Here is a 21,691-nt window from a genome sequence, read left to right on the forward strand (position 1 = left end):
TTACGATATGTAAATAGTATGTTTGTGTGTGTTTGTATGGGTGTTTGTGCACATGAGTGTTTATTTTAAAAAAAAGAATGGAAAGGAAGTAGGAAAATCAAAACAGCTGAATTGTTAGGGGAGTAGAAATCTGGGTAATTTTTATTGAATTTTTGAATCCCATGTTACAATATGCTTTTGAGCAGTAAGTGGAAATTATTTAATGAAGCAATTTTAAGCAAACTTTAGAAATACTTTCTATGACATCCAAATGTAATCTTTGCCTTAGGCTACAATGGTAAGGGCCAGACAAAAATCCAGTTATCTTAGCAACTCGTTCCTTCAGACAGAAGCCCTTCCAAATCCACAGACACATATAAAAGTTTGAGCCGCTCCTAGAACTCAGGACAGTAATGCTGAAGTGTGCTCTTCCCACCTCCCCGTTGCCATACGTCTGAGTACCCGATGCCCATCAACAGCTTTCTTGACCTTTTCAGTGTAAAAGCTGAGACCACTATTGTGCTCACATAAGCAACTTCTTTCCTCTCACCTCCTCCTGTCAGTGCCATCCACATAGGCATAAATAATCCATGCCGGTTCACGCTGCTGGCCACAGCTGGAGCTAGGCTCAGCCTAAACTCAATCCCTGATTGGATTAAAGTGATAAATCCCTCACCCTATCTGCCTAATGAAGGACTGGGGGAACTCTCAATGGTGAAAGATATTATCTAGACCATTTATGTTTCATTTATACACAATGCACAGCATGCAACAACAAAATATTAGACATGCCAAGAAGCAGCAAAAAGTGACTCATAGTCAAGAGAAAACAAAACAATAGAATTGAATATGTTATGACAATCTAAATGTATCTCGGGAATGCAAGGGTGGTTTAACATTAACAGTTTGAAAGAGGGAAGAAACATACAATCAAATCAATAGACGAAGAAAAAAATGCATTCAATAAAATTCAACAACCATTCGTGACAATCTCAGCAAACCAGGAATAAAAGGGAAGTTTCTTAACCTCATAAAGAATATCTACTGAAAACCTATACCAAACATCATTCATCCTTAATAGTTAAAATCTGTAAGTATGCCCTTTAAAGCAGGGCAAAGATAAGTATGTCTCTTCAGCATTGCACTGGAGGTCTTAGCACACAGAAATAAAAGAACAAGTATCATGATTGCAAAGGGAGAAACAAAACTGTATTAAGCACAGGTGATATGCTTAGAAAATGCAAAGGACTCTATAGAAAACTTATCATTCAAAGAGTTTAACAAGTTGTCTTGCTGTAGACTGAAACTGTATATCCCCCCAAAATTCATAGGTTGAAATCCTAACCACCAATGTGATACTCCGGCCGATCAGATACTCTCTTTGAAGATCTGAGTCTTGGGAAAGCAACACGGAGATGCTGGAACAGCTCAGAGTTCATTCTGGCATGGGTAGTGGTGGCCCCTGGTACCCAGTGACCACAGATAATGGCAGTGGTGGTGATGCCAGTGGCAGGATCTAGTACCTAGCAGTGACAGCATCTTAATTAAGCCATTCATGATCTGCATTCCTGTTTTCCTGCCCCCTGTCCAAACTCAACACTCCAGCCTTGCCTCTAAGAGCTACCCAGCATCTCCCCAAGAAACTCCTTTTCTAAGTTAGAAGGAGTTGATGTCTTTATTTGCAACTATTGGGTTGGCCAAAAAGTTCATTCGGGTTTTCCATAAGCTGTTAACACTCTCTTAACACTTTTGGATCAGCCAGCTTAGGCTAAGCCATGCAGTGGTAGAAAAAATGACCCCTCCTCAAATCTCCGTGGCTTACAAAACAAAGATGTATTCCTTACCTTAATGTCCATTATGGGTCAGCTGTGGTTCCGTTCCACGTCATCATCCCTCTGGACCCAAACTGATGAACCTGAGCTAGCAGAGCAGCCTCTGTCTAATATATTGCAGGTCTCATTGGCTGAAAGAAGAGAGATCAAAGGAATACCCCCGCTGGCTCTCAAAGCTTCCACGCAGAAGCAATGTTCATCATTTCCACCCATGTCATTGGCTAAAAAGCATGTCACACACTGGGATGTACAATCCTTCCAAAGGGAGGGGCACTGCAAGTTCCATAGCAAATCTGATCTGAGTGGTGTGGTGTTCTAGAACTGGCCCCCTGGGAGGGTCAGCAAATATTTGAACAGTAACACAATATAACACAGCTCTTACAACTCAGGGCTTTGTTTTATTAATTTGGTAAGTTTCAAATTGCATAACATCAATGAAATTGATGAAGAAGGCCTCTTTGAGGAAGCCTGCCAGTATTTCTCAATAATATGTATGCGTAATTGGGATACTAAAGGTTTAGAATGACTCACTGAGATAAGTATCCAGCAGAGATCCTGTCTCCAATTCCCTCCCTCAGTCCATTTGATTTTTTGGTAATAGCTTTATTGAGATATAATTCACAGACCACAGGATTAATATAGGGTATAATTAAAATATAATTAAAATAGGGTATAATTCAACGGTGTTTAGCATATTGGCAGAGTTGGGCAACCATCACCACAATTTTTGAACATTTTCATCACCCCCCGGAAAGAAACCCCCAAGCCCTTGAGCCACCGTCTCATGTAAAAATGATATCAAAATCCACTAAGATGTTTGGAATCTTTCTGCCCAGCCATTGTTGAGATTTCACAAAGCTGGGGGGTAAAAGTCCATCTGTTGCATGAAAAAACTCTGCGGAGATGGAAGTCCTCAGTCTGAGCAGACACTAAAGACCAGACCAGATGGCCTAGTAGACACAGAGACGCCAACATACAGTCCACTGAAACCTGGGAGTTCTTTCCCCTCGGACATGGGTGAAGGTCTACTTCAGCTGACTCAGGCCTTCCCGGGCACCCTTGGAAATGTCTGAATTTTTTGTTTCCACCCACAAAGGTGAAATTAGCCTATTATGATCCCATTTTGATTATTTAAAAGCAACCGCTGGGAGCTCTCTCTGTTTATATACATTTTGAAACTGAATATATTCCAAAAATAAGAAGTTTTTGAATGGGCCATGTTTTCATTTGCTTATTAATCAGATCTGTAACTTTTCCATGGCTGTTTTAGATTTTTTAAAAATGTATGTCATCACATGAAAAAGACTAATGACTACTTAGAACCTACTCCTATTTGTACCTTGTTTATATTTTTTAAAGAAAGCAAGAACATATCCAACAAATTTATTTTAATTCTATTTTTTTTCACTTTCCAGCATGGATGTCTATGATAATTTAACAAAGGATGCAAAACAGCCTGCCTCTTTTGTCAAAATTGATTATCTGTATCATATAGTTTCCCGAGGTCATAAAGAAAGAGAATGAAAATGTAAAGGCCACTATATTTGATAGGAAATGGCATTTGAAACTGCATTTATATACTTACAGTCTTCAAATTCATAAAAAACATATGCATGTCACTTTAAAACTACATGTTTTCATATGTTTAAGTATTTAAAAAATCACTTACTTTTCAGAACATCAGATAAATCACATGGGTGCCACAAGAAGGTTCGGGAAGGTTCCCCTGTGCCAGGAGAGCCGGCAACCACTGCCAAGCATTCCTGGCTGATCTCTCCACAGAGGGAAGCGTGCATAGCACTGTGCTGAGTGTAGTCTGCAAACCACACACTCCGGTCATTGGAAAAACAAACCACAATTGAAAAACAGTTGTACCTTGCATGGAATTAACAGGAAGCTTGGATGTTTCTGGAAGCAAACTGATATGCAAAATAAAACCAAAATAAAACCAAAAAACCCCACCTGTTCATTATGAATAGTCCTGGCTTTGTCTCCGTGTACCCTTGGGCAAGTAACTTGATGTCTCTCAGCCTCAGTTTTCTCATCTCTAAAGTGCTGGCTGGGTAGTCGTGAAGCTTAACTGAGATGCTGTATATAAAGTGCCAGGAATCTAGCGAGTCCAGTGATGGAACATCGTCGTCTCGGCTTCCTCTGCCTGGCTGACTTCATCTCAAGATTTACCCTTAGGGTCACAGCCTTTGTAAAGCCTTCCCTGATCCTCCTGGGTCCCCTGCACCTCTGCCTCTACAGTCTGTCTCTCTCATAGTTATTGAACTGTAAAATGATTGTGGCTATGTCACCTGCATTTTGGGGGCCTGAGGCCTGGGATGGCGTCTAGCTCATCTCTTGGCCCCCGGCACTTGGCAGAGTGTAAAGCAATGTGCAATCATTACGGCATAGCATTTCTGGTAAAGCTTAGTAACATCTCTGGAAACCTAATTTTAAATAATAATATAAATGGGATTATATGAAGTTGTCATCAGTTCTCCCTTCAGATTGTAGGCTCTTCTGAAAGCAAGAAGGCACCTTTTATTTATTTATTTAAATTTACTTATTTAATTTATATTTATTTTTGGCTGTGTTGGGTCTTTGTTGCCGCACGCGGGCTTTCTCTAGTTGTGGCGAGCGGGGGCTACTCTTCGTTGCAGTGCATCGGCTTCTCATTGCGGTGGCTTCTCTTCTTGCGGAGCACGGGCTCTAGGCGCACGGGCTTCAGTAGCTGCGGCACGCAGGCTCAGTAGCTGTGGCTCACGGGCTCTAGAGCGCAGGCTCAGTAGTTGTGGTGCACGGGCTTAGTTGCTCCGTGGCATGTGGGATCTTCCCAAGCCAGGGCTCGAACCCGTGTCCCCTGCACTGGCAGGCGGATTCTTAACCACTGTGCCACCAGGGAAGCCCCAAGAAGGCACCTTTTATAATCTAGGTATTTACAGTAAATACCTCTGAGTGATGTAAGAATATTTTAGTAAAATACTTTGCATTTACTCGGAAGCCATAAATAACAAAGCAAATCTGACCTAAAAGATGAAGGCCCAACCCTTGCAAAGGCAATGGAGCCCTGCCAGCTGCAGGCTTCCTGACTGGTGTTTAGAAATGGTAATAGGGAATGAAAGGAACCTCTCATCACAGGAAGTGCTCAGAGAAGAGACACAGCTGCAACTGTATCCAATTTTTAGTCTAAAAAAAAGTAACATGGACAAAAGGAGAGTGATGTGTGAAATCCCATGAAGAGAGCCCTCCTACATTCAGGTATAACAACTGATGTTTATGCCCTGTGCAGGTATCACCCATAACCATGGCAACCAGGATCCAGGCTATACTGTGCTGAATTTCTGTGCTGTTTGTTATTTTTTTATTATAGGCCATGGGTTGGGAATTCAGGGTTGGTTGTGTTTTATGAAACAACCATTTGCAAAACTGCCAATGTAGGGAAGGAAAAAAATCTTTTTTCTCCGAACCATCTAGGTTCTTGATTGGGGCTCTGTAACAAAAGCCAGATTAACAAGAAGAAAGCACACTCGGCTGGGAAAACTGGACAGCTACATGTAAATGAATGAAATTAGAACATTTCCTAACACCATACACAAAAATAAACTCAAAATGGACTAAAGGGGCTTCCCTGGTGGCGCAGTGGTTGAGAGTCCGCCTGCCGATGCAGGGGACGCGGGTTCGTGCCCCGGTCCGGGAAGATCCCACATGCCACGGAGCGGCTGGGCCCGTGAGCCATGGCCGCTGAGCCTGCGCGTCCGGAGCCTGTGCTCCGCAACGGGAGAGGGCACAGCAGTGAGAGGCCCGTGTAACGCTAAAAAAAAAAAAAAAAAATGGACTAAAGACCTAAATGTAACGCTGGATACTCTTTGACATAAATCACAGCAAGATCTTTCTCAATCCACCTCCTAGAGTAATGAAAATAAAAACAAAAATAAACAAATGGGACCTAATGAAACTTAAAAGCTTTTGCACAGCAAAGGAAACGATAAACAAAATGAAAAGACAACCCTTAGAATGGGAGAAAATATTTGCAAATGAAGCAACCGACAAGGGATTAATCTCCAAGATATACAAACAGCTCATGCAACTCAATATCAAAAAAAAAATCAAAAAATGGGCAGAAGATCTAAATAGACATTTCTCCAAAGAAGACATACAGATTGCCAACAAACACATGAAAAGATGCTCAACATCACTACTTATCAGAGAAATGCAAATCAAAACTACTATGAGGTATCACCTCACACCGGTCAGAATGGCCATCATCAAAAAATCTACAAACAGTAAATGCTGGAGAGGGTGTGGAGAAAAGGGAACCCTCTTGCACTGTTGGTGGGAATGTAAATTGGTACAGCCACTCTGGAGAACAGTATGGAGGTTCCTTAAAAAACTAAAAATAGAGTTGCCCTATGATCCTGCCATCCCTCTCCTAGGTATATATGCAGAGAAAACCATAATTCGAAAAGATACATGCACCCCAATGTTCATTGCAGCACTATTTACAATAGCCAGGACACGGAAGCAACCTAAATGTCCATCAACAGAGGAATGGATAAAGAAGGTACGGTACATATATACAGTGGAATATTACTCAGCCATAAAAAAGAACGAAATAATGCCATTTGCAGCGACATGGATGGACCTAGAGATTGTCATCCTGAGTGAAGTAAGTCAGACAGAGAAAGACAAATATCATATGATATCGCTTATAGGTGGAATCTAAAAAAACGGGTATAGGGACTTCCCTGGTGGTCCAGCGGTTAAAACTCCGCGCTCCCAATGCAGGGGACCCGGGTTCGATCCCTGGTCAGGGAACTAGATCCTGCATGCCGCAACTAAGAGCCTGCATGCTGCAACTAAAGATCCCACATGCCATGGCGAAGATCCTGCACGCAGCAACGAAGATCCCACGTGCCGCAACTAAGTCTCGGTGCAGCTAAATAAATTAATTAATTAAAAATTTTAAAAAGGTACAAATGAACTTATCTACAAAATGGAAATAGACTTACAGATGTAGAAAACAAACTTCCAGTTACCAGGGGGTTGGCGGGGGGGAGGGATAAATTGGGAGATTGGGACTGACATATACACACTACTATATATAAAATAGATAAATGATAAGGACCTACTGTATAGCACAGGAACTCTACTCAATACTCTGTAATGGCCTATATGGGAAAAGAATCTAAAAAAGAATAGATATATGTATATGTATAACTGATTCACTTTGCTATACACCTGAAACTAACACAACACTGTAAATCAAATATACTCCAATAAAAATTTTTTTTAAAAAGAAGAAAGCACACATTTATGTAATGTAAATTTTATCTGACCTGGGAGGCTTTATAAGGAAATGAACACCCAAAGAAACAGTTACACCTGGGTGTTTCTATACTAGGTTTGCTGAAGAGTGGAAAGTTGTGGGAAAATGTGAAGGGATAAAGAGTATGAGCTAAGGGTAGTCAACTGGGGGAAACCCAGCAAGACCTGTTCAGTGCGATTCCCTCCAGCATCCCTCCATCTGCAGAGATAAGGATGCTCCTTTCCTCAGTTTGGGGAGGGCACCTCTCACTTGAGGGTCTTATGACCTCCCTCAGGGGAAGGTCAGAGAGGCCTTCCTGTACCTATAGTTTCTCATATTCCTTCAGCTTAAAATATTCACTATGCCAAAGTGCCAGATTTGGGGGTAGTGTGTCCTCACCCCCATCACCAAGGACTTTCTCAACTATACGGATGCAGGGAGACCAGTCTTTGTGTACTCTTGTTTGAAACCAGTTAAATGACATTTGGACCATTGCTACAGCCACCTAACTGGTGTCCCTGCATCTGTCCTTGCTTCCCTCCTCATCTAACTTAACACAACAGCCAGAAGGATGCTTCCTAAAGGTCATTCAAGTCTTATCACTACCAACCCCTTGGCTTCCATGTTTTCCTATCAGGCTTGGAAAAATCCCAAAGTCCTTATCATGACCGACAAGGGCCCTCATGAACCCGATGGCTCTTGGGCTTCACCTCTCATCCTTCTTCCCCTTGCCACTGCGCTTCAGCTCTGGTGGACTCTTGCTGTGCCTTGTCTGTGTCAGGCACCCTCCCATCCTGGGGTCTTTGTGCTTGCTGTTCTTGTAAAAATGATTTTAAATGAAATGAAAGATCCTTTACCTCATGAGCACTTAAAAAAAAACAACAACAAAAACCCTTTCCTTTTAGGAGATAAGCATAGGATATAAAAGAATTATTATCTATACTTAGAAATAGTACTCTCTCATTGACTAAAAGAAAAGAAAAAAACCAGATTACTGTTCTCCTATCTATAGTTGCAAAAGTCACTGACAAAGTTGATACGAAATGAGGAAGACTACCCAGATTTTTATATCTTGGAGAGTAAAGGAATTTCCATTTCAAGTGCTTTTATTTGTCTGCAAATTTAGTTTGCAAAAGTCCAGTACAAATAAAAACTACCAAAAAACCCCACAAAAAACCCACCCCCCAAAACAAACCCAAAAACCCTAAAGCAAAAAACAAACACTGACATGAATTAATCACACATGGTATTCATGTGCTGTGCTCTTTTATAACCACTGAATAGTTTTTAAGATCATTCAAAGTCACATGAAACCACACTTTGTGAAACTTCAAGTTTTAGGTGACTTTGCAAGTTTTTCTTTAAAAGACTGTTACATCATAATAGGCAGCCCTGGGAAGCCACAGATACAAAGGTATCAAAATAGAATTGATAATTAATGGCCTCAAGCCCATTTCTTCAAAACCATTTGAAAACACGAACGTATTTTCATTTCCTGCACCTTTGAGGGAATTCTGTCATGAGGCAGGTAAACTGCACATTACATTCTGAGCTCTAGCAAAGGGACTTAGGAGAGTGAGGGGAAAAGAACTGGTGAAAATGTGTAGTTTTGGAGACAACTCACAAACTATAGTTAAAACTATAAAAATTAAAATCCTATGAATTTTTTTTTTTTTTTTTTTGCTGTACGCGGGCCTCTCACTGCTGTGGCCTCTCCCGTTGCAGAGCACAGGCTCCGGACACACAGGCCCCGCGGCCATGGCTCGCGGGCCCAGCCGCTCCGCGGCACGTGGGATCCTCCGGGATCGGGGCACGAACCCGCGTCCCCTGCATCGGCAGGCGGACTCCCAACCACTGCGCCACCAGGGAGGCCCAATCCTATGAATTTTTAAAAAAGAAAAAAAATCACACGGAAGTCTTGTTGTGTTTAAACGTTATACAGATTGGTTAAACACTGTTTACAAAGGCCTCGAAGAAGTAATTTCCTCTTCGTTTATTAGAGAAACGTTGGTAGATTCAAAGGCTGAGGCAATGGACTTCCTCTGAGAGGTTAATGCCAGTTTTTACAAAAGGAGAATTGGAAATTCAGACCTAAAGGGGTTCAGAGCGTGCCACCCCCAACATATAATGGCATACGGATCATTCGGAGCCGAAAGCAAATGAGAAAAAGCAAACACAGGATGAGCTCTCTGCCCTCCCGCTACCTGCCTGAAAACAGAACATGAATTCCCCTTGTGAATTCCTTACCAGGAAGTGGGTAACAACCTCATCATTGGAGGCAAGATGGCACCGGAGTCTACACAAACAAACCTTACTAAATGACCATTATCTGCCATTAGTTTCCCCCTACCTCACACACACACACACACACACACACACGCACGCACGCACGCACGCTAATTTACCTTCCCAGACTTTGCTGCCACTAAAAGCCTAAAGCCCTTTTCCTTTGTCTTGTTACTTCTCTACAAACGTACTATTCTTTCTTAAAATGCTATATAAGCCCCAGTTCTAACCATCCCTTTGAGTTACGCCATCACCGAATTTCTCCTGCGGGTATGCGGGCTGCACATATAAACTGCTTTTCTCTTGTTAATCTGTCTTTTGTCAGTCTAGTTTTCGGGGTCCCAGCTACAGGTTTTTTTCCCCTCCCCTACAGACCTAACCCCTGATAACATGAAGACTCCCTGACATCAGAAACCTAATGTCATAAAGAGTTTATAAACCCTGGAGAACTTGTGTGACGGAAAAAAATACATGACTCCTTCGACTGAGCAAGAGGACTGGAAATAAAATTCTCAGTGTGGGATTAGTCGCAGGGTAATTTTCAGGGTTCAAGGGAGACCTGTAAAGTGAGAAGAGAAAAGAGAGGGGAAAATAACAAAGCTCTTGTTCCCCAATGTTAGAGCTTGAAGACACTATTAATTTAGTTTCACATCTCCAGGACTGTATTTCTCAGAAGTCAATACTGAAGTGGTCTCGGACAGGGAATTGGAAGAAATTGGAAGAAAATCCGGCAGCAGTTCAAGTTTGACTATTTATGGTGTGTCACTGGGGCGACTCATGGCACCTCTGTGGATGTTTCCTCAACTGTGAAGTGTATAGAATAACTTTCTTTTCTTAAAGGTGACAAAAGGATCAAGTGAGAGCCTGTGGATGAGTACTTCTCAACTCTGACTGCATCTTAAAATAACTTGAGGAATTAAAACCAAAATGTTGATGCCTGGGCTGCATCCCATAGATCCAGATGTAATTGTCCCAGGGTGCGTCCTCAGCACTGTGGATTTTCAAAGCTCCCCAGATCCTGCTAATATGCAGCCAGTGCTGGGAACTACAGGCCTATTGCAGAAGCAGCAATAACTACAGGCCTACTGCAGAAGCAGCAATCCTGTCCAATGACCTTGAACAGGATCACCTGGGGATCCTGCCAAAATGCAGATGCAGATTCACAAGCATGGGACCGGAGAGTCTGCATTTCTAACGGGCACCTAGGTTATGTCTGAGTACAGCAAAGTACTAAGTAGCCACTAAGCATGATGCAAACAGGCGCCCACTCTCTCTCCCCAAACTATCAACTTTTAGTGACAGTGGTGTGAGCTTCAGCAAACAATCTTCTTTCCTTCTTCGTAGGATAGTTTTGCGAAGTGTGTGTATAACTCACTACTATATATAAACTAGATAAACAACAAGGACCTACTGTATAGCGCTGGAAACTATACTCAGTATCTTGTAAAAACCTATAATGGAAAAGAATCTTTAAAAGAATATACATATATGTTTCCATTATAGGTTATTTTATATATATATATATAAATTAACTATACCTCAATTTAAAAAAAAGAATAGTGTGTACAAGATTTAAAAAACAAGCATAAAAGGGTGGCATGAATAAAAGGGATCACTCCAGTTATCTGTTAAGAGAACATTTATTACAGTTACAAGCACTCCCACTTGCTATGGTACCACTGCTCCCCACACTCATTGCAGATTACATAGGTCATCATTTCTTCATCTGGGTTGGAATTCTGCACCCAACTTGGAAGGAAGAGTGTCCCTCTGGCGATGACGGTGACCTGGCAATTGAATTTCTCGCAGCGTCGGCACTTTATCTTCTTGGTCGGCGTGCCCTCCACCACTTGGGGCAGGTAATGTTCCCGTATGCCAGATTCCGTGTAGGAGGCTCTCAACTGCTTCAGTTCGTGGCTAGCCATTTCCATGGCGGTCATTTCGGCAAATTCCCTTGGAGACATGGTCCCAGAGAGCAAGTTTTGCTGTAAGTGAGAGTTGTGGGGGGTTTTCAGGTTGGCAACTTTGCTTCGGATGCAAGTTTTATATTTTTTGAGGTTCTTGGAGTGAAGGGTAAAAATGTGCTCTTCGATTTCTCGTGCAAAGTTGTGCCACAGATCGGCTCCGGGCTGCTCTGTGCAAGGACTAGCTAGAGCTTCATACAGCAGCTCTGTGCATTTGGCTCTCAAGGGCGCTGCAGGATCTGGCTGCTCACTCGCTCTCTCGTCGGGGGATTGAGGGTCACCGGCCCTGAGATGCGCTGCCTTAGGCTCCGCTCCACCAGGGCTATTTTCTGGCACGATTCTTCCAACAGCTCCTGCAACATCTTGGGATGAGTGCAGAGAATGACAGCGGGAGCTGCCCCGTATCTCATCCTGATTTGGGTCAGGAGAAAGTCCTTGATTTTCTTCTTTATTTCCACCTGGAGGAAATAGTTTAGGGCTGCCCCGTGGCTTGCAGTGAGTATCCTTATACAGAGCTTTCCATTCTGACAGCAAACGCTTGGCTTTCTTTTTCAAAGCCGCCGTGGGGCAGTTTTTGAGGACTCTGTACACAGCCCTGACCACATCCGTCTCCTGGAGATGCTCTGGAGTCACACGCAGAGCTTCTAGCTCAGTAAGGTGGTTGCCAAGATCCTCAAAATTCCTTTTAGACATCAGTTGCTCAATAAGGGAAGCTCTGGCAGCTATCTGCTTCTTGTCAGACATCTTGTTAAGGCTGCAAAGAAAAAAGAGGTTTCTGTTTTCTCAAGCTTGCATTTGCCAGGCACAGCTTCCTGATAGGAGCGCAGCGCTCTCTGCCAGTTACCTATGCAGAGAAGGAGTCTGTAATAAAAATGGGTGCAATGTATTAGGAAATGCAATCTTCAATGTAGTATGGTTTAGCCTCAAAAGAGTGATTCTCAGTAGTTAAAAAAAAAAAATATATATATATATATATATGGCCCTGTAAACAGCTTTTGCATTAACAATTGCTTAAAAGCATGCTGAAAGATCTGCTGTAACTTTCCCATCTCTAATTTTACAAATGAATGATCTTTCCAAATCAAGATTAGTCAACTCCTTTTTGTGGAATTTGGTGGTTATGCTGGGGATGAAAACATGCCAGAGTCCGCGTCAATGGGGGAAGGCTCAGGAGGCTGGACTATTTTCCCCCATGTTCAGCTATTTCACTGAACTCCTTGCTGATTTTACAGTCTTGAAGTAGTACTTTTCTGAATATAAAAGCACGAGAAACAGGGCCCAAAGTGGATGCTGTTTAGTAGTTCCAAGGAATCTAAAGAAATGATGAAGCGGCACAGGTTGGGAGGCAGCTGGATCCCTGTCAGATGGGCCCCAAAGTCAACAGGCCACACTGTACTGACATCTGACTCTTCTGAACAACGGGGTCAAGGTTCTGACTCTGTAGTCCAGAGGATTTATGACTTTGGACTAACAGGTCCCTAGGCCAGAGTTTGGTCCCATTGACTTTTTTTCTTTTTTTTTTTAAACTTTTAGGTGTAAAACGTTGCTTAATGGTTATGTCTGTGTGAATCTCATCCTGGGGAGGCGAATGTTCACTTTATCTAACCAGTCTCTTTTTCTCTCCACATAACGCACATAACCTTGCCTACCAAATACCCTTGGATCTGTATCTGCCCATTTGGCCTAAACGTGAACATAAGCATCTTGATGGCAGGGATACTGTCTTTTCAACACTCCATGGACTCTCATTTTACAGCACATGATATTAAATAAACTATCACCGATCACACGTAGGCTAACAACGCTGAAGCGATTACAGGGAGAGTTAATGCAGTCTTCCTAGACACCATCTGACAAGGGCTGTAAAACGTAAGCTCCTTGCAGTCAGGAATTCTACTTTTATAAATTTACTTTAAGGAAATAAGAGATGTGGAAGCTGTTTTTGTAAGAATTTCCTGCAAACTTAGATGAAACTATGAGGTCCCAAATGGTTAGACTTGCACACGAATGTTCACAGCAGCATTCTTCGTAACAGACAAAAAGTGGAAACAACCCAAATGTCTATCAACTGAGGAATGGATAAACAAAACGTAGTATATCCATACAATGGGATGTTACTTGTCCATAAAAGGAAACTCTGATACAGACTACAACATGGATGAGCCTTCAAACCTCTATGTTAAATTAAAGACACAGAAGACCACGTATTGTACAATTTCATTTACATGAAATGTCTGGAATAGGCAAATCTATAGAGACAGAAAGTAACTTAGACCAGGGCTGGGATGGAAGGAAGGGGGAGGGAACCAGTGGGGTGGAATGAAGAGGGAGTGGCCAAAAAAAAAGGTCATGAAGAACTAGGGGTAAGACGGGAATAAAGACGCAGACCTACAAGAGAATGGACTTGAGGACACGGGGAGGGGGAAGGGTAAGCTGGGACAAAGCGAGAGAGAGGCATGGACACATATACACTACAGCCGCATAGCACAGGGAGATCAGCTCGGTGTTTTGTGACCACCTAGAGGGGTGGGATAGGGAGGGAGGGAGACAGAAGAGGGAAGAGATATGGGAACATATGTGTATGTATAACTGATTCACTTTGTTATAAAGCAGAAACTAGCACACCAGGGAACATATGTGTATGTATAACTGATTCACTTTGTTATAAAGCAGAAACTAGCACACCATTGTAAAGCAATTATAATCCAATAAAGATGTTAAAAAAAAAAGTGAGTGGCTACTAATGGGTGCAGAGTTTTTCTTGGGGGAGGTGCAAAATCTTCTCTCAAGTTGACTATGGTGATGGGTGCACAGTTGTGAATAAGCTAAAAACCACTGAATCGTACACTTTAAGTAGGTGAACTGTACAGTACATAAACTATATCTGAACAAAGCTGTTATTTAAAAACAGCATCTAGGGACTTCCCTGGTGGTCCAGCAGTTGGCACTCCACGCTTACACTGCAGGGAGCACGGGTTCCATTCCTGGTCGGGGAACTAGGATCCCGCATGTTGCGCGGTAAAAAAAAAAAAAATTTTTTTTTAATAATAAAAATTAAGAAACAACATCTAGGGAATTCCCTGGAGATCCAGTGATTAGGACTCTGTGTTCTCACTGCTGAGGGCCCAGGTTCAATCCCTAGTCAGGGAACTGAGATCCCACAAGCCATGTGAGGCAGCCAAAAAAAAAAAAAAGTTTTTAAAATTAAAAATAAATAAAAAAGGGCTTCCCTGGTGGCACAGTGGTTGGGAGTCCGCCTGCCGATGCAGGGGACGCGGGTTCGTGCCCTGGTCCGGGAGGGTCCCACGTGCCGCGGAGCGGCTGGGCCTGTGAGCCATGGCCGCTGGGTCTGCGCGTCCGGAGCCTGAGCTCCGCAGCGGGAGAGGCTGCAGCGGTGAGAGGCCCGCCTGCCATAGAAGAATGAATGAATGAATGAATGAATGAATATAAATAAATAAATAAATAAATAAATAAATAAATAGAAAAACAACATCTAGAGTCTGATGCAAATTTTATTTAAAAATCACATGTGATGAGAAAAGGCCAAAAATAGATACAAAAAATTCAGACAGAGGCATTTTCTGAATGGCAAGATTTTAAGTGATTTTCGTTTGTTCTTTTACTCTTTCCTGAATTTCCTCTAATGTGTATGTATTGTTTTCCTAATCAGAGAAGTGATTAGTCTAGTTCAATTTCATGATAAACCCTATACATTTAAGATATGTGGTCACTGGAAAACGGCATGGTAAATGGCTCATTCCACTTCACCGCCCTCGGAGATCAGGGCACCACAAAGCGGCCGCCTCACCCCACCCGTGGCTCAGCCCTCACAACACAATTTCCTCACAAGTCCACTGCTGCATTGAAACCAGTTCCGTCTCCCCTCAAGCTCTACCCCAAATGTGAACAGTTAAGTGCCCAGGACTACAACTCTGAGGTTCCTACTGGTTTTCCCCACTGCACAGCTCAGATGACCAAGATTCTGGGTTTTGCATTTTTACCACCTGGGCGGTCTTTTTATTCTCTATTTCTTTTTTAAAGTCAGTTAGCAATAACTCAATGGGCCACCGATTCTGGATCTTAAGTGGCATTTTCTAATTTTCGAGAATTGGTACTTTAAGATCATTGTTTTTCCATTTTTAATTCCACTTTCTTTTTTTGAATGATCAGAATGAAGATGTATTGATTTACTTATTTTTTTTATAAATAAAGTTTTATAGCCCTGCCCATTTACTTACATAGTTTTTAAAAAAATTGTATTGAAGTATAGTTGACTTACAATGTTGTGTTAATTTCTGCTGTACAGCAAAGTGATTCGGCTATTACATATATATTCTTTTTCATATTCTTTTCCATTATGGTTTATCACAGGATACTGAATATTGTTCCCTGTGCTCTACAGTAGGACCCTGTTGTTTATCCATTCTATTTTAATAGTTTGCATCTGCTAGTCCCAAACTCCCAACCCATCCCTCCCCGATCGCCCCTCCCCCTTGGCAACCACAAGTCTGTTCTCTATGTGAGTCTGTTTCTGTTTTGTAGATATGTTCATTTGTGTCATATTTTAGATCCCACATATACGTGACATCATATGGTGTTTGTCTTTGTCTGACTTACTTCACTTAGTATGATAATCTCTAGGTCCATCCATGGTGCTGCAAATGGCATTATTTCATTGAATCCCACTTTTAAAGACTGAAACCAGTAAAAGAGGTCTTCCTAAGAATCAAAGGCTCAGTAAACAAAGAACAGGCAAGACAGCACAGAAAAATTAAAAACACACATCCTTGATTGCTGAATACTGCTCTCAGCATTGTCTGCCTGAGATCTTGGGATCTGGAGGAACTCAAGCAGGGGTGTCACAATGATAAGGTCTCAAGCAGCTCAATAAACTTGAGCCCTCCCCCCAGCTGTGGGAAAGTTTCCTAACAAGTATTCATCCTACCCACGTCTATACTCATTCTATATGCATCACTACCAAAGAAAGAAAGATTGAAGTTGGCTGGATGTCAGCAAGGTGGTTAATAAGAGACCAGTCTAGAGTGCCCACAACGAGGTTAGGCAATATTTAACTCAGGTCGAATTTCTCAATGAAATTGACCCTTGAAGGGTCAGAGCTTCAAGGAGATTCTGAAGGGGAATTTAATTGTGGCTTCAGGGCTTCAGGGCAATGGGAGCACTGTTTGTCTTAACAGTAAAACGTTTTCTTTACTCATGGAAATCTACAGAAGTTAATGGATTCATATATAAGCACTCTGCTCTGCATTTCATATGTCCTTTTTTTAAAAAATAAATTTATTTATTTATTTTTGACTGTGTTGGGTCTTCGTTGCTGCGCATGGGCTTTTTCTAGTTGCGGCGAGCGGGGGCTACTCTTTGTTGCGATGCACAGGCTTCTCATTGCGGTGGCTTCTCTTGTTGCGGAGCACGGGCTCTAGGCACACGGGCTACAGTATTTGTGGCTTGCGGGCTCTATAGCGCAGGCTGAGTAGTTGTGGTGCATGGGCTTAGTTACTCCACAGCCTGTATGATCTTCCTGGACCAGGGCTCAAACCCATGTCCCCTGCATTGGCAGGCGGATTCTTAACCACTGCGCCACCAGGAAAGCCCCTTCATATGTCCTTTTATTTACTGTTCCTCCATATTTTTTTGTTTTGAATTGTGGTAAAATACACATACCATATAATTTACCATCTTAACCATTTTTACATGGACAGTTCATTAAGTACATTCACATTGTTGTGCAACCAACTTTCAGAACGCTAGTCGTCTTGCAAAACAAACTTTGCACCCATTAAACAACAACTCTCCATTTCTTTCTCCCCTGCAGCCCCTGGCAACCACCGTTCTACTGTCTGTCTCTATGAATCTGACTACTTTAGATGCCTTATGTAAGTGGAATCATACAGTATTTGCCTCCTTGTGTTGGGCTTATTTCACACAGCATGATGTCCTCAAGGGTCATCCATGTCAGAGCAGGTGTCAGAATTTCCTTCCTTTTCAAGGCTGAATAATATTCCATTGTATGGACAGAGCACATTTTGTTTATCCATCCATCCACTGATGGACACTTAGACTGCTTCTACCTTTTGTGAATAACGTTGCTATGAACATGAATGTACAAATATCTCTTTAAGACCCTACTTTCAATTATTTTGGGTATATACCCAAAAGTGGGATTGCTGGATCAATATGGTCATTCTACTTTTAATTTTTTGAGGAACCACCATACTGTTTCCCATTCTCCTCCATATTTTTAACAGCATTTAAATGCTGTCCAACTTCCTATTCTCCCTGTGGGACAGTCACGTGGATATAAAGCAATTTATTGCCCTAGGAGGCTATAGTGTGGAAGCACCTGGGATATAAAATTTTGAGAACTGCCACAAAAAGACAAAGTAGGCTGTGTGTCCAGTTTAGAGTTCTACACAGTTCATTCAATAAATATCTATTATGTATCTCATACACGATAAATGCTGAGCCTAATGAGCTACTCTCTGCCTTGAAGGAGCTGACAGCCCAGTGGAAGGAATACAGACAAGAAGCTGGCCAATTACAAGGACAGACACCGCTGCTAAGGGACACATGTAGGAGGAATACAGAAAGCAAACCTGGGCTTCCCATCATCTGGCCGGCTCCAATTACTTCTTCGCTGCTTTCACTCTGATTCACGACATTTTGTCAGAGGGATCATCCTCCAGTACAGATCTCAGCAAGAGATTCCCCCATTTGCCTGCTTAAAGCCCTTCAGAGATTCCCCTCTGCTCTCAGGATGGAGCCCACGGTCCCTGGCCAGGTAATGAAAAGCCCCCTTCCAGCTTCCAGTGTGATCGTGCTGAATCGCTGACAGACACTGCCTACCTCCCAGCTCGATGCCTTTGCCCCATTAGCTCCCTGGGCCTGCCTGCCTGTCTCTCACCAGGAGTAGGTCTCACTCCTGACTGCCAATCTGAATCATCTGGAGAAATTAAACAGCAAAAGCAAAAACAATGCCAGGGCCTCACCCCAGACAGAATGACTTCGAATCTCTGAAGGCAGGCCTGGGTATTTTGCAGCTCTCCGGGTGACTGTGATCTAAACCAGAGCTGCACCACTGCCCTGTACACACAGGCACAACCCCCCTCCCGCAGCAAGACCAACCCAGCTCTGCTGCCATCAGCCCGAAGGCAGCTCCCGTCCTGCCCCCACACTGAACGCGCACAGCCTCTCTGACTTTGCATTTTGCTAGAGGAGCCTCATTAAATTACGAAATGTTAAAAACGCTTGCTGTGCACAACTCACCTGAGAACCTTCTCTACAAACCACAACGGGTGACTGCAATGTTTTAAGTGTCACGATGCACCCAGAGTCCCGAACAGTCATTCCCGCACTTACCTTCTAACAGCAGAAGACAGTGCACATCGAGCAACTCTGTGTGCCGTATACACTCACGTCATCTCCATCCTCACAAAAACCCCGACACAGATATAGCGCTTAGCTCCATCTTACAGATGAGAAAACCTATTAAGAACATCAAATATTTGCACACTGGTTTTTTTTTTCATGGTGCATATCACACGAAAAAAAATTTTTTTAGTGTCTGCCCTCCCTACAAGACCACAGAAGAACGACGTCTGTTTCATTCACTGCTACACACCCGGCAAACACCTGGCCAGGGCTTACTATTACTCAACAAATACCTTCTCCTCTCTGCTTACGAGCATCATCCTTTTCACCACGGACCAGCTTGCTTGTACCCACTTGCGTCTAACTAAGCCCAGTGCCCCTCAGCTTCTTCCACAGGAGCCCAACCTCATCTCAATTCTAGTTCCGAAAATCATTTTAAAATATTCTAGTTCAAAAAAAGAAAAAAGAAGCATGGTGCCTCCTGTGGGCTAATCAGGTGGGCTCCAGGAGTCAAGCCATTTGGGGATAAGGAGGGTCTAGAAGGTACAGTTCCCAGAAGTAGGTAGGGGGTGTCAAGTATGTGGGGGGCGGGAATCCAACATCCTAGAATTAATATGAGAATTAAACGAGAGAGTCCTTGTAAAGTCCTTAGAACTATGTCACACACTAAGCCTAACTGACAATTACACAGGACTACAATGAAAAGGTTCACTTGTCTCTACCATACCGGACATTGTTCTAGAGCAGGGTGTCGGCAAACTTTTTCTATAAAAGGCCAGATAGTAAATACTCTGGCCTTTGCAGGCCATGCAGCCTCTGTGTGGACTACTCAGCTCTGCTGTTTTTGTAGCAGGAACAGCAGCCACAGACAATACAGAAATGAATGGATGTGGCTTCGCTCCCATAGATCTCTTTTTCAAAGACAGGAAGGCTGGATTTGGCTGCAGGCCATAGTCTGCTGACCCCTTTCTAGGGCAGTGCTGTCCAATAGCAATATAATGCAAGCCAAAGATATAATGTAAAATTTCTAGTGGCCACGTAAAAAAACTTAAACAGGTGAAATTAAGAATACATTTTATTTAACCCAGTGTATCCCAAATATTGCTGTTTCAACACGTTGAGGGATATAAAAAAAATTGGGATAGTTTACATTGTCTTCTTCATACTAATTCTCCAAAATTCGCTGTTTTACACTTAATGCACATCTCAATTCGGACTAGGCACATTTCAGGTACTCAACAGCTTTATGTAGCTAGCGGCTACTATATTGGACAACACAGTTCTAGAGCATATGCTAGTACAGATAATGCTGACATACACACCTACACCCCTAGCTTCCCGATACATATTAAAAACAGTTTATACAGTGCCAACAACAGTAGGCCCTAAATATCTGTTGACTGAATGCATACAAAACCTTGTAAATATTAACTGACATTACGGATAGATGGACAAAGTGCACACATCTGCCCTAAAACCTGATGAAAGATCAAAGAGAAATTTCCAAAAGGTGGTAACAAATCAGCAATAACCTAGATCTGTTTAGATCTTTAGATCTAAGATCTAAAGAGAAAATTTAAATATCTAGTCGTAACCCACATACATCTCTCCGGCTACACAGGGAGCCCCTTCCTCTGTGGAGAGAAATGATGCCAAATGTTGGTAGAGGCATCGCAGTTTCTGAAGTCACGCAGTACGGCTCTAGGGCCCTTTTGCCTTACGACGACCCCTAGCAAAGGTGCAGCGAGGGGAAGGGACCTGCACAAGGGCCCACTCTGGCCCGGGTTCGGGTACCAGTGGGTGGGGTGGAGCGACAAGCAAAGCCTGCTGCAAGCCGTCCAAGGGTGACAGCCTGGCACCCAGCACACAGGCAGAGGCGGCGCCGAGGGAGCGGCCCACCCGGGAGATCTCGGCTGGAGGAGAGGTGAGGGCGAGGGCACGTTCCGGCCTACCGGCCCTGGGCACACCGAAAACCTACCCAAGCAGGGGTGGGCTTCCACTGGGAACAAGGACTCACCCGACTGCAGTGACAGAGACGCCGGCGAACACAAAGAATAGCTCACCGAGAAGCAGAAGCGAAGCCCAGGAAGCCTCGGCGTCCAGATAGAACTTCCGGTCCCCGGGCGGGACTACGAAAGCTCAACCAATCCAAGCCCGCAGGCTTGAGAACTCTGCCCGGGACCCAGCGCATGCGTGCTAGGGAAATGGCGCCTGCGCAGAGCGATCGGCGGCCCGGGGGGGCGGGGGCCCGGGGGGCGGGGGCCCGGGGCGGAGCCCGCGGCACCACCCATCCCCCCCACCCACCACCCCATCCCACCACCCCACAACCCCCCATCCCCGCCACACCCCGCCATCTCCGCAGCTCCCAGTATGGGGTCCTGTGGTCTGGGGCCGACGGTCCGCACCGGGCCCTGAATTGAAAGAAGCTAGCCCTACTATTGCTTTTGAGCATCGAAGTGTGTTGAACTACTCTGCAACCTACCCTTTCTGCTACCAGTCAAGACAGCGCTCAACTAAATGTTGACAAAACTTTGGACAAAACTGTGCATTATCTATTTACTTAACGCAGTAATTAACTCAAGAAGTACCTACTGCACCTTTGGCATACATCAGCTGATATGAAAATAGAAAAGTAGAAAACATTCATTAAGTAGCCTTGCATCCTGCACTTCCCACCTGTATACATTCTTTACCTGCAAGGGTCCAATAAAGACAAAGCGTTGGTAGAACTAGAGAAAGTGGCAGCCTTCTTTGCTGACCCCATACTGGAGGGTAACTTGGGGGGAGGTTAAAGGAAGCAGGGTTTTACTCTGGATTGGATGCTGTCAGGAAGCAGGGTGATTCTATGACTGAGCAATGTAATAAACCTTACCTAGAAGAAGGGAAGACAGGACCAAGACTAAAGCTGCAATTAGTAAAGCAGCAGCAGCGACTCCATTTTAAAAACTGTT

General features: G+C 43.4%; 1 protein-coding gene across 4 annotated transcripts; it reads right to left on the minus strand.

Annotated features, from left to right (window-relative positions):
- Positions 1-11,036: 11,036 nt before the first annotated feature.
- On the minus strand, positions 11,037-20,856 carry TCEANC (transcription elongation factor A N-terminal and central domain containing). 4 transcript variants are annotated; one of them, XM_060087344.1, is made up of 3 exons: positions 20,804-20,856; positions 18,729-18,854; positions 11,037-12,215 (listed from the first exon to the last, which is right to left on the minus strand). In XM_060087344.1, the coding sequence occupies exon 3, from the start codon at positions 12,096-12,098 to the stop codon at positions 11,040-11,042; it is 1,059 nt and encodes a 352-aa protein (XP_059943327.1). In that variant the 5' UTR covers positions 12,099-12,215; positions 18,729-18,854; positions 20,804-20,856; the 3' UTR covers positions 11,037-11,039. The 4 variants fall into 4 exon arrangements, with proteins under 4 accessions (XP_059943327.1, XP_059943325.1, XP_059943324.1 ...); XM_060087342.1 differs by having other exon boundaries at positions 11,037-12,108; positions 20,758-20,850; XM_060087341.1 differs by having other exon boundaries at positions 20,758-20,850.
- Between the last annotated feature and the right edge of the window lie 835 nt (positions 20,857-21,691).

The sequence above is a fragment of the Mesoplodon densirostris genome, chromosome X (genome assembly GCF_025265405.1).
Source record: "Mesoplodon densirostris isolate mMesDen1 chromosome X, mMesDen1 primary haplotype, whole genome shotgun sequence".
Lineage (NCBI taxonomy): Eukaryota > Metazoa > Chordata > Mammalia > Artiodactyla > Ziphiidae > Mesoplodon > Mesoplodon densirostris.